Source organism: Carcharhinus amblyrhynchos, unplaced genomic scaffold, assembly GCF_965287045.1.
Source record: "Carcharhinus amblyrhynchos unplaced genomic scaffold, sCarAmb.v2.hapA scaffold_61, whole genome shotgun sequence".
Taxonomy (NCBI): Eukaryota; Metazoa; Chordata; class Chondrichthyes; order Carcharhiniformes; family Carcharhinidae; genus Carcharhinus; species Carcharhinus amblyrhynchos.
The window spans coordinates 543,977-565,085 of record NW_027649801.1 but is presented as its reverse complement, the minus strand read 5'-3'; the positions used below and the strand labels follow the sequence as shown (position 1 = coordinate 565,085).

General features: G+C 42.1%; 1 protein-coding gene across 2 annotated transcripts in view; it reads left to right on the top strand.

The window, feature by feature from the left end:
- fam193a (family with sequence similarity 193 member A) overlaps positions 1-21,109 on the top strand; it is a 192,621-nt gene that overhangs the window by 154,876 nt on the left and 16,636 nt on the right. The window contains exons 14-20 of one of the 2 annotated variants that reach the window (XM_080182521.1): positions 205-459; positions 2,429-2,642; positions 4,102-4,365; positions 10,119-10,401; positions 11,338-11,524; positions 16,307-16,537; positions 18,649-19,495. In XM_080182521.1, the coding sequence (XP_080038647.1) occupies positions 205-459; positions 2,429-2,642; positions 4,102-4,365; positions 10,119-10,401; positions 11,338-11,524; positions 16,307-16,537; positions 18,649-19,495 (2,281 nt within the window). The remainder of the gene's footprint in view (positions 1-204; positions 460-2,428; positions 2,643-4,101; positions 4,366-10,118; positions 10,402-11,337; positions 11,525-16,306; positions 16,538-18,648; positions 19,496-21,109) is intronic. The other variant, XM_080182522.1, reaches the window with a different exon arrangement.

The window sequence follows — 21,109 nt, the reverse complement described above, 5'->3', positions numbered from 1 at the left end:
GCGCTTATGACAGCCATGCTTTGTGACTTTGTATGGTCTGGTGCTCCAGCGTTGTAACCAGGCAATTCACGGTTATTTCCTGTGCCTTAGCTATTTCAGACATTGTCGTGTCTCAATTTTGGAGCCACCCTAATCCAAGGCATGTCTTAAAAGAGCATTTGATATCGGATAAAGCTGTTGAAAATGTTTATTCTTGTTCTAAAGGCTGACCAGGTTCAGAATGTTTGTGAATGCCACGTCTGCAAGCAAGAAGGCTCTGGTTTGAACACATCTGCACTTGCGGCCGGGCGTCTCCCCAGTGGCCACCAGTTTTTACCCACAGAGAAGCCTTCCCACCCCGCTCTTCATCTCTACCCCCACATCCATGGGCATTTACCACTGCACACTATCCCTCACTTGCCTCGGCCACTCCTCCATCCAACCCTCTACGCAACAACTCCACCGTTCACGCACAACAAGGTAAGGCTCTGCTTGAAAAGGAGAGGGTTTCCTTTCCACATGTTCTTAGCTTGTGCCTTAGCACCGTTTTGAAAGATTTTATCTGACAACACATTTAAAATTTGTGCGCACAGCAGCTTAGATTTAATGTGCATCATAATTGGGATTCTCACTTCCAACTTAATACCTTGCAAGCGGTGATACTGTTACTAATGATGTTTTGGCAAGCAATTGAAATTCTCCATAGGTATATGACTAAGTACCTAGCTGTTCTGATATAAATGTTACTAGATGAGTCCATTAATGATCTATGCAAATTTACTTTTAGTATTGCTCTTAGTTCTTTGTTATCCTCTCTCTGAAAAGAAAATCTTAAATTAAAGCCAGGATTTTTCAGCCCCACCACAGTTTGTGGATTGTCTATGTTTGAGTTGTTTCACAGGGTTGATATAGGAACTTGTCCTGTTGATGATGGGACTTCAGGATAAAAGAACATAATATCAGAACTTGACCAAACAGGATGGAAGTTAGGAGACTCTTTCTTTCCCCACAAAGAATATGGAATACTCTCCCACAAAAAGGTAGATTCAAGCTAAGGAGCATCGAATTTAGGAGCTGGAGTAAGCCATTCAGTCCTTTGAGCCTGCTCTATCATTTAGTAACATTATGGCTGATCTAATTGTGATCTCATCCCCACTTTGTCATCTGCCTCTCATAATCCTTGACTCCCTTGTATGTTTCCACGGGATCAGCTCTTATTCTTCTAAACTCCAGTGGATATAGGCTGGCCTGTTCAACCTTTCTTCACAAGGTAAGCCCCTCATCCCAGGAATGAGTTTAGTGAACCTTTTTCCCTCTTCCATTGTAAGGACCCAATTGGCATGGTAGATGTAGATGCCAACGACATAGGCAGGACAAGGAAAGAGGTTATGTATAGTCAACATGAAGGGCTAGGCACCAAATTAAGAAGTAGAACCTCAAAGGTCGTGATCTCTGGATTGTTATCCAAATCACATGCAAATTGGCAAATGGCAAATAAATTTGGAGAGATGAGTGCATGATTCAGAGATTGGTGTGGGAGCAGTGGGTTTCCATTTGTCGATCACTGGCATCAGTACTAGGATCGTATGTTGGGATGGTCAACATATGAACCATACTGGGTGAAGTGAATTGGATACTAGGCTACAGGATAGATTGATAAAGAAGACTTTAAGGTAGACTTTTTAAGGAGATATTTCCGAATACTGAGATTAAGTATGTTCGTACTATGAAGACAATGTTTCACCATTGAGATAATGTGCTTTTTATTCTTGCCAAGGTGGACAACTTCATAGTTTACCACGTTATACTCCATTTGCCAGACCCCTCTTCCCATTCACTTAACCTGTCTATGCCCTCTTGTAGCCTCCACATGTCATTTTCACAATTTACTACCCATCTTTTATAACTCAGCAAATTTAGCAAGCAAAGCTTCTGATCTTTCATCCAAGTGATTTACATAAATGGTAAGCAGTCACCTTGAGACTATAGCGTCTCTGACAGTGCAGCGCTCGCGCATCACTGCACTGGAGTGAGAACTGTGATTTTTGTATTCCAAGCCCTGGACTGGTACTTGAAGGTGTAGCTTTGTGACTGTGTGCAGCTGGAAGTGGCACAAGGTACTTTATAAACACTTTCTCTATAAAATGTGCTTTAGAAAAGCAGGTGTCCAATCAAAACCATTATTATTTATAGCGGTCTTGCCCCCACCACCACCACCACCACCATGAAGCCTAGAATAAATTATAACATTGATATCTTCTGAAACTGCTGAGATTGAAGTCTTGTGGCCATCATTAATTTTTGAACCCAATAAGTAGAAGGTTACCAGTTCAGATTCTTACATCTGACTTGCTAGAAGCTTCACCATGCAAGTTTGAGAACAGTGTCATTCACATGGTAATTACTCATGGAGTGAATAATTATAACTGTCATTTGCTTTGCTTTGCAGGCTCTTCCGTCAGCCCCACCTCCCAATCATACAAGCAAACATCAAGTGTTCAATGCTTCCCTCCAGGACCACATTTACCCAAGTTGTTTTGGTAGTACTGACTGGAACAACCCACTCCTTACGTCCCACAAATTAGCAAGTCTATGGGGATCCGAATTAATAAACGGGGACAAGCCATGGAACCCTGCTGCTTTTCTACCAGAAACGTTATCTGGTAAGGAGCTGCTCTTTACATTTCAGCGCACTTAGAAAGAAACCCTTCAACAGTCTTGTGAATTGCTGCTGCCTGACTGAATAATTATTCAGTTGATGTTGCCCTTTATTAGTGTAACTTTGAATATCATGTGGATATTTTGAAATTTCTGTGCACTGTTTCTGATATCTTCTGTAGAAATTTACTTCACTGTACCCTTTTCCTTCTTAAATATTATAGGCAACTGGGTGGGGGCAGAGGGTCAGCCACTTCTCTTGGTCTTGTATTTAAAGCTAGCTGATGGTGTGAAAGTCCTTGAACTATAAGGATCATATGCGTGCTGAGTTTGGGAAGTCTCTGTCCAACTCCTGTAAGCATGTGCCTGCAGCGCAAAACCTCAGCACTAAAAGAACCTTACTAAGAGGGGAACTCAACATGGCTGTTATGGGAAATGGAAGTACGTGGCAGCCTTGCAGTAATCAGGTGCTTGTCTGATGCAGGAGCTGAGATATCTTGTTAGGGTAGAGTAGGAGGTTTAATCTGCATGCAATTTTGTTATTCCTGATCTGGGAAGGTTTAGTCTGTAATTAGCTCTGCTATTCTTGATCTGGGAAGGTTTGCTGTTGACTAAATATCTGAAATTAAATGTTCTATTACCCATCAGTAAAATTTACATAATAAGTTTAGGCAAAAGGGATAGTTGATTGGATTTTGGTCTTGCTATTTGAGAGTGCCAACTTCTTCCCACTGCAGCATCCAGTCACTTCTCAAATTAATTCAGTACCAAAACCCCCCACCAACTCGATTGCAAAATAATCATACAATTCCCCACATACAAGTGAAAGAACACTGCTATCTCAGTATGGAATGGGGTAAACTTTCCTAATGATATGTTCACTACAAGTGGTGATAGACTATGAAAAGAGAGTTCAGCTTACCAGTGGTGATTCTAGCTGCCAAAGGTGGTGAGACCTTACTCACTGCCCTGGATGGAGAGGAAAGAATCAACAATAAATCAGCAGTATGTTGCTGGGAGGAAACACCAACAACTTTCTCACCAATTCTACAAGTCAAGCAGACAAGCTACATCAGACGAAGGTTACCTATAATACCTCAGTAGGCAAATTTAATTAACCCCTTTAACACACTTGTACAACCTATTATCATAGATCTCAGGGAGCCTGTTGAATCATTCTCAAAAGACTGTGCTGTATCCATACATAATTTTTTTTCAGAAATTGAATTTCATATGGGTAAGATAATTGTCCTGGATTCTTGCCTACTTCTTTATAGGCCAGTTAGCTGTCTGTCCTATCCCTGGAGAAAAATAAAATTAATTGATTTGTTTATAAAAACCTGAAATGATGTTAACATGACCAAGGTATGGTCTGTAATTAAGGTGGCCATGAAGGACTGCAGGTCTAGTAATTTCGCGGGGAGGGTTTGCAATGTTTACTATTTATTTGTCATTGTTTCACAGGTGATATGTTGGGGTCACCACTCCCAGAGATTAGGCCCGAAGCACTTCCTCCCACAACTAGCACAGACACAGCTGTCACGGACACCAAGGAGAAAAAGCCCGCATCTAGGAAAAAATGTCTCTACAACCCCCCTCCTTCTGTGGAAACAAACAAAGTCATCATGGCAACCTCCTCAGCCACTTCCTCTGTCTCATCAACAGCTACTACCGTGCAATCTAGTTCCAATCAGTTTAAGGTTTCATCTAAAAGGCCTACATCACTAGGTAAAGCCAGCCCACTTTGAGTTTCACTTCAGGTGAAGCTAAATCATTTGACATATAAAAGTTATAGAGGCTTTCTTTGTCAATGCTCTTTTATTCACTGTATGTTCAAATGTGTTTAGATTCAGTCAGTCATTATAGCACAAGAGGAGGCCATTTGGCCCAAAACTCCACACTGGATCCAAGGTTTAATTTGTAATGATTTTTGAATCTTGTCTGGTACAAATTGCCTTTTATTTCCTTAATGTCTTCCCTGTTAATTGCTCCTAGTTTACTTCTTTCCTGAAGGGTTTTTCGCTTGCGTAGGGTTCCATTTCCAGAACTAATGGGCAAGCCACCAGTAGTTTTTCCCAAATGATTATTCATCAGATTATTTTTGACACCTGTGCAGTTGAGCCCAGTGCTGCCCTCCTTTGACTGTAGTGCGATCCTGCAATCCCAATGCTCAACTGTATAGTTCAGTTCGTAAGAAGTCTCACAACACCAGGTTAAAGTCCAACAGGTTTTTTTGGTAGCACGAGCCACTTGCTTTTGGAGCGCTGCCTCTTCATCAGATGAGTGGGGTTTCAGTTCACAAACAGTGCATATAAAGACACAAACTCAATTTACAAAGTAAAGGTTGGAACGTGAGTCTTTACAGGTAATCAAGTCATAAAGACTGTAAAGCCTTTAAGATTTGATTGCCTAGAAAGACTCACCTGATGAAGGGGCAGCGCTGCAAAAGCTAGTGGCTCGTGCTACCAAATAAACCTGTTGGACTTTAACCTGGTGTTGTGAGACTTCTTACTGTCTTACCCCAGTCCAATGCTGGTATCTCCACATCATAGTTCAGCTACTGAGAAGATAAATGAACTGATCCACTGTAGCGAGACAGTAGACAGAAGTCTTTCCTTCTGGGGAGTGAGCTACAATATTGCAGCTTTGTCAACACTAGATAATTGTGTGTTGCGAGCCACACAGTTTGCCCTTTTGTGTGCCATATTTTTCAAATGTATTCTTTCATGGAGTGAGGGTGTGGAGATTATCATTTGCTGTCCATCCCCGGTTGCCCTTGAACCCTTTCAAAGAGGTTTACGAGTCAAGCACATTGCTATGGGTTTGGAGTCATATGTACAAAAGACCAGGCAAAGATGTAAGATCGTCTCCCCTAAAGGACATGAGTGAACCACATGGGTTGTGACATACAATGCTAATTGCATGCTTACCATCGCTGAGACTAGCTTTCAATTCTCAATTTTTTGTATTGAATTTAAATTCCACGAGACGCCTTGATGGGATTTGAACTGGACATTCAAGCCAGTTCATCAACCGACATCCCTTCTATTTTTTAAAAAAATCCAATTATAATTTGCTGAATGTGGAATCTTGCTGTGCATAATCTGATTATCACGTTTCCTATGTTGCCAGAGTGGCTATATCCCAGAAGTAAAGCGTTTTGAAAAATTCAAACATTGCAAAGACTCAAGATGAACACACTTTTTTCTCTTGAGGGCCCAGGTGTTTGGCCATTGTAATGTGTGCTCTGTAGTGACAAATATGAGGTTTGATGGCAAGGGTTGCAGCTGGCACTGAATGTGAGTACACAGCCTTCTCTGAATCTTTTTCCAGTTGTGAGGAAGGTCGATCTGACTGCCCTCTGAATGGAGCGAAATCAGTGTTGTCTGCTTGAGAGAAGACAGCTTGACACCTGACATTACTGTCTGTATGCATTGTACAAATTGAGCTTCAACTCAGCGGTATCCTAATTATTAAGCTGCAGTATCTTGGGGACACTTTCTCACTAATTTATCATTGCTATAGCTAAAGTGCATCAGGCTTGATTTAGCACTGCAGATCAATGTAAATTGAATTCATTTCCTGTCAAGTTCGCAGTCACCTGCTGTATGGAAACAGAATCTGCGAACGTTATTTCAGTTTTGTGCAGCAAATAAGTCATCTGAACTTCACTGAAATCACAATGTTGGCATCTGTTTCCCTTGTCATTGTTTCCACCCTGGCTACTTGTGGTTGAAACAAGCCATTCACAATATTGATAGAGGGTCACAGATCTGAAACATTAACACTGTTTCTCTCTCTCTGCAGATGCTACCAGAAGTGCTGAGTATTTCCAGTATCTTCTGTTTTTATTTCTGATTTCCAGCAGCTGCAGTATTTTGCCAGGATTCTGTTTGACCCCATACCTGCTGTTACTAAGCCCTCAGAGTACAGGGGAGACCATTCAGAACTGAGATGAGGAATCTCTTCACTGAGAGTGGTGAAACTTTGGAATTCCCTATCCCAAAGGGCAGTGAAGGCACAGTCATTAAGGATGTTCCAGACAGTGTCGATAGATTTCTAGTCAATAAAGATATCAAGGGTTATGGACAAAGTAAGGAAAAATGGCAGTTGGGTATATCAGCCATGGTCTAGTTGAATGGCAGAGTTGGCTCAAGGTTCTAAATGGTTCTGTTAACAGATTCCTTGCACGTACCTTTGCCTCCTTCAGACCCAACCATCCTTTTGTTGACATAGACTTTAAAAATTAACACTTTTTATGCACTTCTAAGAGTTGGTGGCGCAAATCTTCTAAGACAGAACATAAGAAATAGGAGCAGGAGTAGGCCAACTAGCTCTTCGCGCCTGCCCCGCCATTCAGTAAGATCATGGCTGATCTGTCGTGGCTCAGTTCCACATTCCCGCCCTCTCCCCATAACCCTTAATCCCCTCTCTTATCAAAAACAAAAGTTTCTGATAAGACAGAAAAACAAGTTTTTTGAAAGAAAAACAAGTTTTATTAGAAATCAACATCTACAAGATATTATAGGCCACAACCACTTTTGTATTAATTTGACTCAATTCTAATTTGTGGGAGCTGAGAGTTGGTTATATATGACCTGGTCAATGATTGGTTGTTAATAGAACAGGCGTGACTGTGTTGAACAATAGACAAAAGATGCATTAATGCCAGAAAAGTGTTGTAACAACTGAGCCAGTTTTGATTTTGATTTGATTTATTATTGTCACATGTGTTAGCATACAGTGAAAAGTATTGTTTCTAGGGTGCTATATAGACAAAGCATACTGTTCATAGAGAAGGAAACGAGTGTGTGTGGAATGTAGTGTTACAGTCATAGCTAGGGTGACTGTAGATCAACTTAATGCAAGGTAAATCTATTCAAAAGTCTTGACCGCAGCAGGGAAGTATGTGACCTCAGACTTTTGTACATCTTTTCTGATGGGAGAAGGCGGAAGAGAGAATGTCCAGGGTGTGTGGGGTCCTTAATTATGTTGGCTGCTTTGCCAAGGCAGTGGGAAGCGTAGACAGAGTCAATGGATGGGAAGCTGGTTTGCATGATGGATTGGGCTACATTCATGACCCTTTACTTTCTTGAGGTCTTGAACAGAGCAGGAGCAGTACCAAGCAGAAAGAATGCTTTCTATGGTGCATCTGTAAAAATTGGTAAGAGTCATAGCTGACATGCCAAATTTCTTCGTCTTCTGAGAAAGTAGAGGCATTGGTGGACTTTTTTAAACTATAGTGTTGGCATGGAGGGACCAGGACAGGTGGTTGATGATCTGGACACCTAAAAACTTGAAGCTCTCGACACTTTCCACTTTGTCCCCATTGATGTAGACAGGATGTATTTTACAAATTTTTACAAATGATGTAGTCAGTCAGGGTTATGAGGCAGTTTCACCAACAAAATTTTATTTTTAATTTATCCGGTATGATGTGTGTTGTTCCCTTCTCTCCGTCTTCCCCCGCACCCCCTCCATCCCTTAGTAGTTTCCCACTGTCGTGTATTATTTGATCAGGAGTAAATTTCTTGGGTGATAAATTTTTCAGTTTCTTTCTCCAGCTAGTGGGCAAGAGATTCAAATCAAATACTGAACACTCTTCTGAGCTTTGCATTTGGTCTGCAAAGCACTGGTGAAAAATATCCTGTTGTGAAAAGTAGAGCTGACTGACATTAGGAACAGGAGTAAGCCATTCTGCCCCTCTGAACTTGCTCTGACATTCACTTCGAGCACAGCTAATTGCATCTCAACTCTGTTTTCCTGCGTTTGGTTCATATCCCTTGATATCTTTACCAACAAAGACTTCCAGCCTCAGTCTTGATAACTCTTGTTATCTGCCAGCATTCACAGCGTTCGAAATTTCTACTCTGAGGAACAAGTGCTTTCTGACTTGTTCCTGAATAACGCAGCTCATTTTTAATATGTTAGGAAATTCTTGCTTAAAATTGTAATTGCATTCCTAAGTGGAAGAGACTCAGGCAGGAAAGCGATGATCAGGGAGAGAACGTCTTTCAGTGGTGCACAGGCAGAGCATTGAGCAGGGAAGCAGCGAGTGAGAGAGAGTGTAAGGTAGGGAAGCAGTGATCAGTAGAAGGGTACAAGTCCAGAAACCCCAAGGTGTATTATGAAGTCAGACTAGACTCCAAGAATTTACTATTTTGGCATTAATGTGAGGGTAGGATATTCTACTGACAAACTTGGGAAGCTTTTATCAAAACAAACTTTATTTAACAACACAGTTTAATCATAATAAATGAAGTGGCTTAACATTTTCAGTTTGAATCAGTGCTTAAACCTGACAAGGTACAATTCTTAACTGGTATATTATCCCTATGAGTTCCAATTCAAGCAGTATACCTATTCAAGATCAGTTAGCAGATACAGGTTTGCGAGCTTGTAATTAGATGGCCAATCCTAGAGTTCTCAAGTACTTCCAGAGAGACGTGACAGAGGGATACATCGTGCTTTTTTTTCAGAACAGACAGAAACTCTGTTTTAAAACAGTCTCCTGCAAGCCTAGCTCTACCCATTAATACATGACTGTCAATCAACTGAATCAAAACGCTATTCTGAAATCCCAAGGGAAACCTGCATAAAGACAAATGCATTAACTCTTTTTAGACAAACACACCATTAGCCATTCAGTCATTACCTCAACATTACCTCAACATCCTCAACATGGAGCTGCATATTTTTCCAGACAAATCAGCACCGTGTAAACCAGAGCTGACTTTTAAACATACCCCTTAGAAGAAACGTGATAAAAAAAATACATTTCTTGAAGCCACGGTATCATCACAATGGGAAGAGAATCGGTCAGGGACGCAGTGAGTGGGAGTGAAAGTCAGGCAGGAAATTGGTGAATGGGAGACATAGATAGGGAAGAGGCTATCGGTGAGATGGTCGGGTAGGAAAGCGAAAATCAGGCAGGGAAATGGCGAGCTGCGGAATCTTGGAACGGGTGAGGCCTTTCTAAAATGGCACCAATTGGGTGTCTCACTGTATTGGCTCAAGCACATAATGATGCTTGAGTGAAATTCCTGACTCTAAATGTGTATGCCAATTCTGATATCCATGACACTAGAATAAAATGAAGCTGAATGAGGCAGCTTAAAGTGGGCACTTACCTACACTGTTCTCACTGTTAGCCACAGGGAGTTGTTAATCAGCATCTATTCTGTTAAAAACTTATTAATATTTTAAACACAGTGACCATAGCCTGCGGCTCAGAGTAGATCGTCTGAAAAGTTGCGATGCAGACAAGGTATCACTTAAAATAATTGCAGACTTAATATGGAAAATTAATGCTAAGCCTTAGTTTATCTGACATAAAATTCATTGTTATTTGTAATGTTTTTGATTCAAGTGCTTCCACAGTTGAAGAAATATGTTGACCAAAGCTGTAATATTGGTGTTCACGTTTCTGTTGGAGGTGGCCTAAGTTATTGACTTCCTTTTGTGTTTTGTTTTTGGCACAGGCGAAGTATTCCACAATTTAGGTAAAGAAGACCACAGACATCCAACACCAGTCGCACCTAGGAACAGCCCCACAGGTTTAACATCTCTTCCATCTCTCACACCCACGCCGCTGTCCCCTGCCTCTGCACCTCACATGCCTAACCTTGTGACTTCGCCTTTTCCAAAGACAGCTTCAACTGCCCCAGGTTTTGTTGATCCCCATTCTGGGCTTTGTCCAACCTCAACCGCACCTCCTGCAGCGACTACAGAAGGTTCAGTGAGTGCTTCAGCCAGTGTCTGCAGGTGAGTACGCGAGCAGTATCTGTGGCTATTAAGGCTATTAAGATTATTTATTGTTTCAGGAAAGTGTTTCCATTTAATAAATCATATGAAGCAAGTCTGGAACAAACTGAATCCAAGATTTATATATAGATTTCATGGATTCTTTGGAATGACAGCAACTGAGTCACAATGGTGTGAAAATGTTGCCAACGTTGACCATTCTGTGTTGTGGCCACTGATGTTAGACACAGGCTGGAAGTAGAACTGATCCTGATTCCATTCCACTTTGCTTGCATAGAAAATTCGGTCATCATTGAAGTCCTGATGCCCAATTTTGGTAAGTCCGTCATCTGAATAAATATTGTAGACTGACGCTGTCATGCATTTCTGAGAGAATATTGCATTGTTGACGATGCTGACCTTTGGGTGAGATTTGAACTTAAGGTCATTACTGCCTTTAGTTTGTTCAGGTGAATGGCCCTCTTACTCCATTTGAAACCACTTCTGATACCCTAGCCAGTGTTGCTCTCTTAAGCACCACAACCAAATATGCATTGCTGCTCTGTGGGATTGCACTCTGGTTTAATTAGTTGCCACATTTGCCTACATAATTCCTGTGCATAGATAGATGTTTGAGAGCCTTAAGTTGTTACATAAATGCAGCTGGGTTGGAATTAATTGCAACTTGACACATAGAGAAAATTCTCCAGTTGCCTTACTGGACAGCAAAAAGTATCACTGAACAACAAGAAGGATGGAAAGAAACAAGCTAAAGGTTGGAGCAAGTGAGGGAGAACTGTGATTGAAGATAAATTGTAATTCATAGAATATTAACCTCCAGTTGAACCTTTGAAAGCAAGCTGGTCATGAAAATAGTGTCTATTAATAACTAGTATGACATCTTGTAGGGAATGAAAGCTCAACCATGGTCTGACTACTTGTTTGATGCTTCTGTAGTGACCCAGACTGTGAAGGACATCCGTGTGAGAGTAGCAATGTGTATGATCATCAGCAGTTTGATGGTGAAGAGAGTCAAGATGAAGACAGCTGCTCAGAACACAGTTCTAGTACCTCAACATCAACCAATCAGAAGGAAGGAAAGTATTGTGACTGCTGCTACTGTGAATTCTTTGGGCATGGCGGGGTAAGTGACTCTTGCTTTTCGGGGAGTTGATGGGGGTCTGGTGGCAGGATGGAAATATAGTCTAGCATTTCAATCAGAGCTGCTGCTTTTGCTATCAACTATATTCCACCACACAAATACATACCGGCACCTCAACCTCTCAGAGGACTCTTGGCACCATATTGTTTGTTGCCTCACTATGAAAGAGTGAATTTTCCCACGGGATTGCTATTGCCTCTTGAGAATTAAAGATGCACTGCCTTGTAATATTTAATAGTTGTGGACTGTAGTGCTGAAGCAGCCATCGACTAACTCCAATGTAAGATTGGGGAAAACGTTTCCACCTACTGGGGAGTCCAATACCAGAAGTCAAAAATATAAGGTGGCCACTAATAAATCTAATAAATCCAGGAGATTTTTTTACTTAAGGGGAAGCTAGATAAACACAAAGCAGAAAGTAATGGAAGAATTTGCAGGTCGGGTAACATGCAAGTGGTAAGGAGGCTGGTGGAGCCTAAACACAGGAACATAAGAAATAGGGGCAGGAGTAGGCCATCTAGCCCCTCGAGCCTGCCCCGCCATTCAATAAGATCATGGCTGATTTGAAGTGGTGATGTGGGTATGCCGGTGTTGGACTGGCGTAAACACAGTAAAAAGTCTGACAACACCAGGTTTTAGTCCAACCGATTTATTTGATAATACTCACAAGCTTTCAAGGTTTCCCTCTTCGTCAGGTGAATGGAGAGTTCTGGCCTTCAGGTCTTGAACAGCAGGTTAGGTGTAAGGATTTGCATTCTAATCAGTAATCTCTAAACTGTCTATGCTTTATATGCTCTGTCTGAGGCCAGAACTCTCCATTCACCTGACGAAGAGGGAAACCTCGAAAGCTTGTGAGTATTATCAAATAAATCGGTTGGACTAAAACCTGGTGTTGTCAGACTTTTTACTGTGATCTGAAGTGGATCAGTTCCACTTTCCCGCTTTCTTCCCATAACCCTTAATTTCCTTGTCTATCAGAAACCTATCTGCCCATGACTTAAATATATTCAGTGAGGTAGCCTCCACCACTTCAACGGGCAGAGAATTCCAGAGATTCACCACCCTTTGAGTGCAGAAGTCCCTCCTCAACTCTGATCTAAACTGCTGCTGCTGCCGCCGCCCGCCCCCCGTCCCCCGTGTCCTCTAGTCCTGCTATCCTTTCTAAGCGGGAAGAATCTCTCTACCTCTACCCTATCTATCCCCTTCATTATCTTATATGTCTCTATAAGATCCCCCCTCAGCCTTCTAAACTCCAGCGAGTACAGACCCAGTCTATTCAGCTTCTCTTCATAGGCTAACCCCCCTCATCTCCGGTATCAGCCTACTGAACCTTCTCTGGCCCAGGTGTGCCAAATGACTGCTTTCTGTGCTGCCCATTGTGTGAAATTGGGATAAATCTCCCACATCACCACCTTGGATATGCTGTAACAGAGTCAATCACCTGTCCATTGGTTAATGTTTTTTTGAATGTCATTGATTTCAGCAACAGACAGGTAATCCATTCTTTCAAATTGCTACCCAGACTGGTGTTGCATTCTCCATGAATTGCTCCAGATTGTCACTCAGGCTGGCATAATGCCCCTTCAGGGTTTATAAAAATGACTTTATGTGATGTAGGCATTGCAGATTAAGCCAGCATTTATTGCCCATCCTTAATTGCCCATGCGAAGGTGGTGAGGTGCTGCTCCAGTTCACGTTGTGCAGGTACACACACAGCGCTTTTAAGGAGCGAATTCCACGATTTTGACCTAGTGAAGGAACAGCGAAACGTTTCCAAGTCAGGATGGTGTGTGAGTTGGAAGGGAACCTGGATCTGCTGCCCATGTCCTTCCAGCTGGTAGCAGATGTGAGTTTGGAAGCTGCTTCTCAGGAGCCTTGGTGAATTCCTGCAATGCATCTTGTTGATCATACACACTGCTGCCACTGTTCAGTTATCTGTGGGTAGTGGAGTAAGTGAATATTTGTGGAAGGGGTACCATTGTCACCTGCACTAGTGTTGCAAGACAGGGATCTGAATATTGAAGGTAAGAAAGGGCAGTGGAGTTGCTCTTTTAATTAAGGATGACAGTATTGTGAAGAAAAGTCATACGGACTTGAAATGCTAACTCTTTCTCTCTCCGTAAGTGCTTCCAGACTTGCTGGGTTTTTTCAACATTTTCTGTTTATATTTGATATTAATACACGTAGAAAGATTAACTTGGCTCTGATCCATCCCCCTCCATTCAAAAGAAGGGCTACCTATACACCCACAATGGCAAGCATAACTTTATTTTTCAGTGTAATCAGATGTCTTCCCGATTTTAAATTTGGTGAGAATTGCTAATATTGATCCTGTGCACACAGTGTATCATCACTTTTATTAAAATATTTTTAATGTGTAGTGGGAAGAGGTTTGTGCAGAGCATAGACACTGGGCTAGACCTGTACTGTAGATCCTATATCGGTTTTGTTCTTGACCTCTGTATCTCCATCCACCTCACTGGCTGGAACAAGTGACAGTTGCAGATTAATCCAGCAGCCACATGGAGAAAAGGAATGATCAAGGTTTCAAAAGAGAAAACGTTGGAAAATCTCAGCAGGTCTGGCAGCATCTGTAAGGAGAGAAAAGAGCTGACATTTTGAGTCCAGATGACCCTTTGTCAAAGCTAAAAGGCATAGAAAGCGGGAAATATTTATACAGCAGGGTGAGGGAATGAAATATGAGTTATAGCCGTAGAACAATGATCAAGGTTTTTGGGTTGATGAGGATCATGAAGGCTAAGTCTGGCAGCAGAACCTGAAAACAAAAAGAGAAAGCTTTGCTTAATACAAGGATGCTTCCAACTCAACATTTTTATGAATTCAAGTCCATTCCAGAATTCGGCACTGCTAACAAAATGTTGCTCTGCTGGAGATGCTATACTTTGGATCACGTGTTAAACTGAGGCCCCATTCATCCAGTGGTCCATGTATTTTGATACATGGTGTTGTTGTGGCACCTTGTGAGGTTGAAAAAGTGCTTGTGTTCAATCTCTGCTCTGGAACTTTTATGATCGGTATTTAAATATTTGTAATACAGTTTATTTAATCCATAATTTGTATTAAATGTTTAAATATACAAGCTTTTTCACAAGTGTTTGGAATTATTAATTGTAACAAATTAGGGAGTTGTACAGCAACAATTAAACTCTGAATAAGATGTCTTATTTATTTTTGTGCCATCAATAAGGAAGAAACGTGATTCATTCTTTGGGAGCTAAGAATATGCAAAGCACATATAGTTGCCACTTTGTCTATGTATGTTATTTTATATGGGTACTGTTAATAACTGCATAATTTGACAGCATTTTGGAGGCCCAGGGAACCTTGATACCAGCTGGAAATCCACGGGTCATCTCAAACAAGCACATTACGTAGAGATCAGTAATCAGTTTTCTTCTTCCTAAGCCCCAGAGGTCAGTTTAGGACTTCTACCATCATCCCATTTGCAATCAGCTAATTCAGCACTTATCAGAAATTGAGCATAAAGGCCTTTCTGATCCAGGTTGCCCAGTTACCCATTTATCTGCTGAGCTGCCAGAGTTTCTACCAAAAGCGAACCACTTTAAAAGACATGCCAATGATACAGTACGGTTTCTGTGCTGCCTTCAGTGCAAAGGCTGCGTTGAAGTTTGCTACTTCACAGCTGAGAGCTAGTGCTGCCTTCAGAGAATTCTCCATTGCCTTAACAAAAAGAATGCGTTATGGGGTGAAAGCAAACGCAATTTCACCCGAGGCAGTAAAACATAACAGACCATATAACTTGCCTAATTTCCACAAGCAAGCAAAAGAATGGAACTTTAACTTGAAGAGGGCAGTTATTCCATCTCCCTGCACCAGATTCTCACGAGTATTTGGATGTTTGTAACAGTTAATGGAAATTAGGACGAGTTGACTATGGGTCAGTATGCAGCCTAACACTTAATATACTTTAGTTGTTTTAAGGAAAACAGTTAATTGTATAACATGGCCTTGTGATGATGCAGGATTTTTTTGTTTTAATTTTTTCTCTTATCTCTCTCCTGCGAAGGTGGTGAATATCTCTAGGGGCTAGTTCCACAGGCACCCTGTGATGCCTCACCAAAGAGCCACTACTCATTTATGACTCTAAACCAGTAGTGATTTAACTGTCAAAGACATTGTAATTGGGCATCAAACATGTTATGTTCACTGCAGCTATGTTTATGGATGATAGAGGGGTTACCAGATAGAGATTATTGGGAGCTCTGACCATTGCTAATTTTGGTAAAAGGTTGGAGGTGGTGGGTGAGGGGGCTCCAAGTCAAAATGCAGCACTCTTAGCAGCACCCCAAATGATGTTTGCTAAATGGCCACAAAATTGGGAGAGAATAAAAACCATGCAGAAAATTCACATCCTGCTTCCAGAAGCCGTTCTGCTACCACCTTTTAACTGCGTTTTGTTTCAGCCTTAACTTTGTTCATGAATTTGACCACAGTACGTACAGGAAGTAATTTGCATGATATAGTCTAAGGTTGTCAGGGCTGTGCATCTGCTGTCCACTGTGGTGACAGATTGCATCTTCAACACAACAGTATTACTAACATGGTTTATTTTGCTAACAGTTGCACAGTCAAGTTTTATTTCCAGCTTGTTTAAATGGTATGTGATTTTTTTAACTGCATAGTGGTTTAAACTTGCTGTTGGACTAACTTTGTTAAGTTCTGTTAATTTGAACACATAACAGCAGCACTCTGCAACTGACTGTAATTGCCCATGTTTTTCAGCCACCTGCTGCACCAACGAGTAGAAACTATGCAGAAATGCGGGAGAAGCTACGTTTACGGCTCACAAAACGAAAAGAGGAGCAGCCAAAGAAAGCAGACCAGATCCTCGAAAAAGAACAGATAGTAGATCATAGAAAAGTAGAAGACCTATTACAGTTTATAAATAGTACAGAATCTAAACCAGTCAGCAGCTCGAGGGCAGCTAAGCGAGCACGGCACAAGCAGCGAAAGGTAAGAGGTTTCTCCACACTGCAGGCTGGAGAGAACCTCTCCTTTACAGTCGGTTTATACTGTACTGAATGATTTTTAGGGTTATGATTAAGATGGGTAATGTGGTCGCTTTTGAACTTCTTCACTCAAAGGGTGGTGAATCTCTGGAATTCTCTGCCCGTTGAAGTGGTGGAGGCTGCCTCGCTAAGTATTTTTAAGACGCGGGTTGATGGGTTTTTGATAGGAGAGGGGACTAAGGGTTATGGGGAGAGGGCGGGAAAGTGGAACTGAGCAGCGACAGATCAGCCATGATCTTATTGAATGGCGGGGCAGGCTCGAAGGGCTGGATGGCCTACTCCTGCTCCTATTTCTTATGTTCTTATAACTGGTCACAATTCACTTTGTTTATTTAAGTATTGATTGTCATGTGAATCAGATTTAGAATACAAGCCGTTGTGCTTGCCCCCATTGTGAAAGCAGTATTTAAAGATCTAGAGACAGAATCGACCATTCAACTCTTCAATGTTATTCCACCTCAGGCTAGATATCAATGAGTTCCCTCTCAAGCCACCCTGATGCCACTATTATGAGTGCAGTAAATTAATTTCCCAAACTCCGCCTTGAAAATAAGATGTTAATATCTTCCAAACTCCCTTCTCAACATATGTATACCTCTCGTTTTTTTGCAAGATGCTGTTTGCTCCTAAATGAATGGGAAGCACTGAGGGTGGCAAGGACACAGATTGTACTATGGGTAGGGACTTAAATGTCCATCGCCAAGTGTGGCTTGGTAGCACCACTACTGACTGCCAAAGCTGAATTCTGAAGTACATATCTACCAGATTGGTCCTGCAGCAGGTGGTGAGGGAACCAATGAGGGAAAAACCTACTAGGCCTGGTCTTCATCACTCTACTTGTTGCAGGTGCATCTGTCTAAGACAGTATACGTAGAAGTGACCACCATACAATCCTTGTGGAGATGACGTTCCATCTTCACACTGAGGATACCCCCCATCAGATTGTGTGGCAAGACTACCCTGCTAAATGGAAAAGATTCAGAACAGATCTAGCAGCTCAAAACTAGCCCATAGCATCTCATAGAGGCCATCAGCAGCAGCAGCAATAGAATTGTATTCAATTACTGCTTATAATCTTGTGGCCCTACATTATTGATAGATACGGGGCTGTGGGAAGAGTGTGGGGCAATAGTAATTTTGGATTGTTTTTGTAAACCACATTAGGTTGAATCTGTGCTTTAAACATTTTTGGTTTTAAGACTGGGTTTTGAGAAATGGTTTTTGTAACAATGAGATGGAGAACTCCGAATGGATTTTGAATTCTAAAAACAGGAGTTTATAGGAACATTGGGTTTATTATTTGACAGAAGGAATAGAGAGAGGTAATAAAGATCAAATGGCACAATCTGAAAAGGTACATGGGGGAACCTGAAAGGGGGGGGGTCTTTTTTTTTTGAAGTTTATTTCTTAGTCACAATTAGGCTTACATTAACACCGCAATGAAATTACTGTGAAAATCCTTCAGCCGCCACACTCTGGCGCCTTTGAGTACACTGAGGGAGAACTTAACTTGGTCACTGCACCTAACCAGTACGTTTTTTGGTCTGTGGGAGGAGATGGGAGCACCTGGAGGAAACCCACACACACATGGGCGAGAATGTGCAAACTCCGCATAGACATTGACCCAAGCCAGGAATCAAATCTGGGTCGCTGGCACTGAGAGACAACAGTGCTGACCACTGTGCTGCCATGCTGCCTGTGCTTAGAGCTTTGAAACCGGCTGGGCAGCTTTGTTAACTGTAGTTGGCAAAGCAAGCTTGTATCGTTGCTGGTTTCTGTGATAAAAGCTGAAAATACTGGAAGTACTCATTAGGCTAATTAGCATCTGGGGAGAAAAAAAAAGTTAACCTGTTTCCAAGCATGGCTGCCTCAGCAAGTGATTTTCTGTAGACTTAACTTGAGGCATGGAGCAATTAGGGCCCAATTTTGACCCATCTTGGGGTGAGGGGGTTTATTTGAAGACTGAAAGGACTACAACTAGGTGAGTAACACACCTAATTATAATTGCGACAAAAGCTTTAGCTCAATAAACTTAGCGCTGTTTTCTTCCAGCAGGAAGAGAAGGCTCGACTTGAAGCCGAAGCCCGTGAGAGAGAACAGTTGCAACTTCTGGAGGAGCAGAGGCGGCGGGAGGAGGAAGAGCGGCTAAAACAGGAGCTGCAACGGCTTCAAGAGCTGCAGCAAATCAGATCTGCCAAGAAAAAGAAAAAGGAGAGAATGAAAGAATCCCAAAAAAGCGAGTGCTTTCTACAAAACGCACGGCTAAAAGAAACTGCTGTGGATCTAGTGAATGATAACAGCAAATCCCAGCAACCAGACACTGTAGCAAAACCTCCCAACTCTCCACCCACGCAGGCAAACAGCAAAGAAGAACAGAGAGCAATGCCAGAACCTAATACAACACAGCAGGCACCGGCTAATGGGAAAGACCCCAGACTGCCCCAGGCTCCACCTCAGCGAGAGATAAAGGCCGTGCAACCAGAGGCCAATCTCAGCCCAGATCCCACATTGGTGCACAGTGAAGTAAACGGCAAGCAGAAGTTAAAATCGCAGATGGTCAAACAGAGTACTGAACGGCCAATGAAGCCAGCTGAGGGCTTCAGACCCTGCGAGGTGCACCAGAAAAGCTCAGCCAAATGTCAGGCAGAATTGGGGGCACCCAAACCAAAACTGTCCGAGTGCCAAATGGTGGCAGAGCAAAGGAAGGAGGAAAAGAAGGGAGTTAATGGCAACCCGAAGAAGCTCAACCACGTGAAGGAAGACAAAGTGCTAGCTGTCTGTGAACCTGCCCCTTCTAATGATCAGCAACAAGTTAACAAAAACACTGCGGAGTCCCCCCAGCCCAAAGGAAAGACCAAGAAAAACAAAAAGAAGAAAGGTGATAAGCTGAATAACTCAATCGGTAAGTTCTGAATGGCATTGGTTAATGTGCCACATTGGAGATTACTACATACCACATAGTGTAGATGGTAACATATTAGCATGGATAATGGATTGGTTAAGTAATAGGAAATTGAGAGCAGGAGTAAATGGGTCATCTTGTAATGGCACGTTATAACCAGTGGAATACTGCAGTGGTTCAACTCGGTTCAGTGCTGGGGTCTCAACAATTTACAATCTATATCAATGGCTTGGATGCAGGAACTGAACGTATAGTGCTAAATGTGTTTATGATACCAAGTTAGGTTGGAAAGTAAGTTGTCAGCAGGAGTCAGAGTGTCTATAAAGGAATATAGATAGGTTAAGTGAGTGGGCAAATATTTGGCAGATTCAGTAGAATGTGGGAAGATGTGAACTTGTCTACTTCGCCAGGAAGAATAACATAGCAGCATGCTATTTAAACAGAGAGAGATTGCAGAACACAGTGAAACAGAGGGATCTGGGTGCCCTGCTACAAGAATCACAAAATGTTAGTATGCCTGTATAGCCTGTACAGCAAGCGATTAGGAAGTCTGAGGCAGTACGGTGGCACAGTGGTTAGCACTACTGCCTCACAGCGCCAGGGACCCAAAAATTGATGACAAGGAGGTTATGATAGGCGAGGACCTAGAAACAATCATTATCATTGTTGGACAAGTTAATGGGGCTAAAGGTAGACAAGATTCCTGGCTCTGATGGAATGCATCTGAGGGTACTAAAAGAGATGGCAGGGGAAGTGCACTCGTAGTGATTTACCAAAATTTGCTGGACTTTGGGACGGGTCCGGCAGATTGGAAAACAGCAAATTTGACGCCACTGTTTAAAAAGAGAGAGTTAGACAAAAGGTCATTGATATGTGGAATTCTCTCCCAGGAAGTAGTGGAGGCTGGGGTATTGAATTTATCCATGGCAGAGGTAGATAAATTTTTGATAAATAAAGAGAGTCAAGGGGCAGAGAGTGGGTTTGAGGCTACAATCAGCCATGGTCTTATTGAATGGTGGAGCTGGCTCAAAGGGCCAAATGGCCCATTCCAGCTCCTCAGCTCTCTATTCATCGGCTTCACTCTATTTCCGCATAATGATAAACACTTGGACCAAATGGTACGCAGTCACATGTGGTCCTCATTCACTGACTTCCCCAGAACAGCTAAAAAAGTCTTTATCTCACTTGGTGCCCAAAATGTGTTTGTGATGGTTTTCCGGTCCTAATGCCTCCGATTCAGATGTGACAACAGTAACTTTGATTCTGAAACTCTGGCTGACAGTTCAGAAGCCAACTTAGACTCAAGAATAAGCTAAACTTTGGCTTTTGTATTGGTTGTGGAGGGGGTGGAGAACTGAGTTAACACTGTTCCCAATATTTTCTGAAGTTGCACAGTTGGAAATTGGAAACGATCTTCATTGGAGTGCAACAAAAAGATGACACATCAATGTTATCTTGAGGTACTTGGGATAGGTAGAAAAACACCCTGCTGGCATTGCAACTCTCCCAAAACAAATTCTTTTTTTGTTCTCTCTTTCTCATGTGCTGCCTTTTGCTCTCTTTCCCTTGCTCCCTTTCATGCCCCGGTTCCCTTACATACTCCCGCAGTATTTC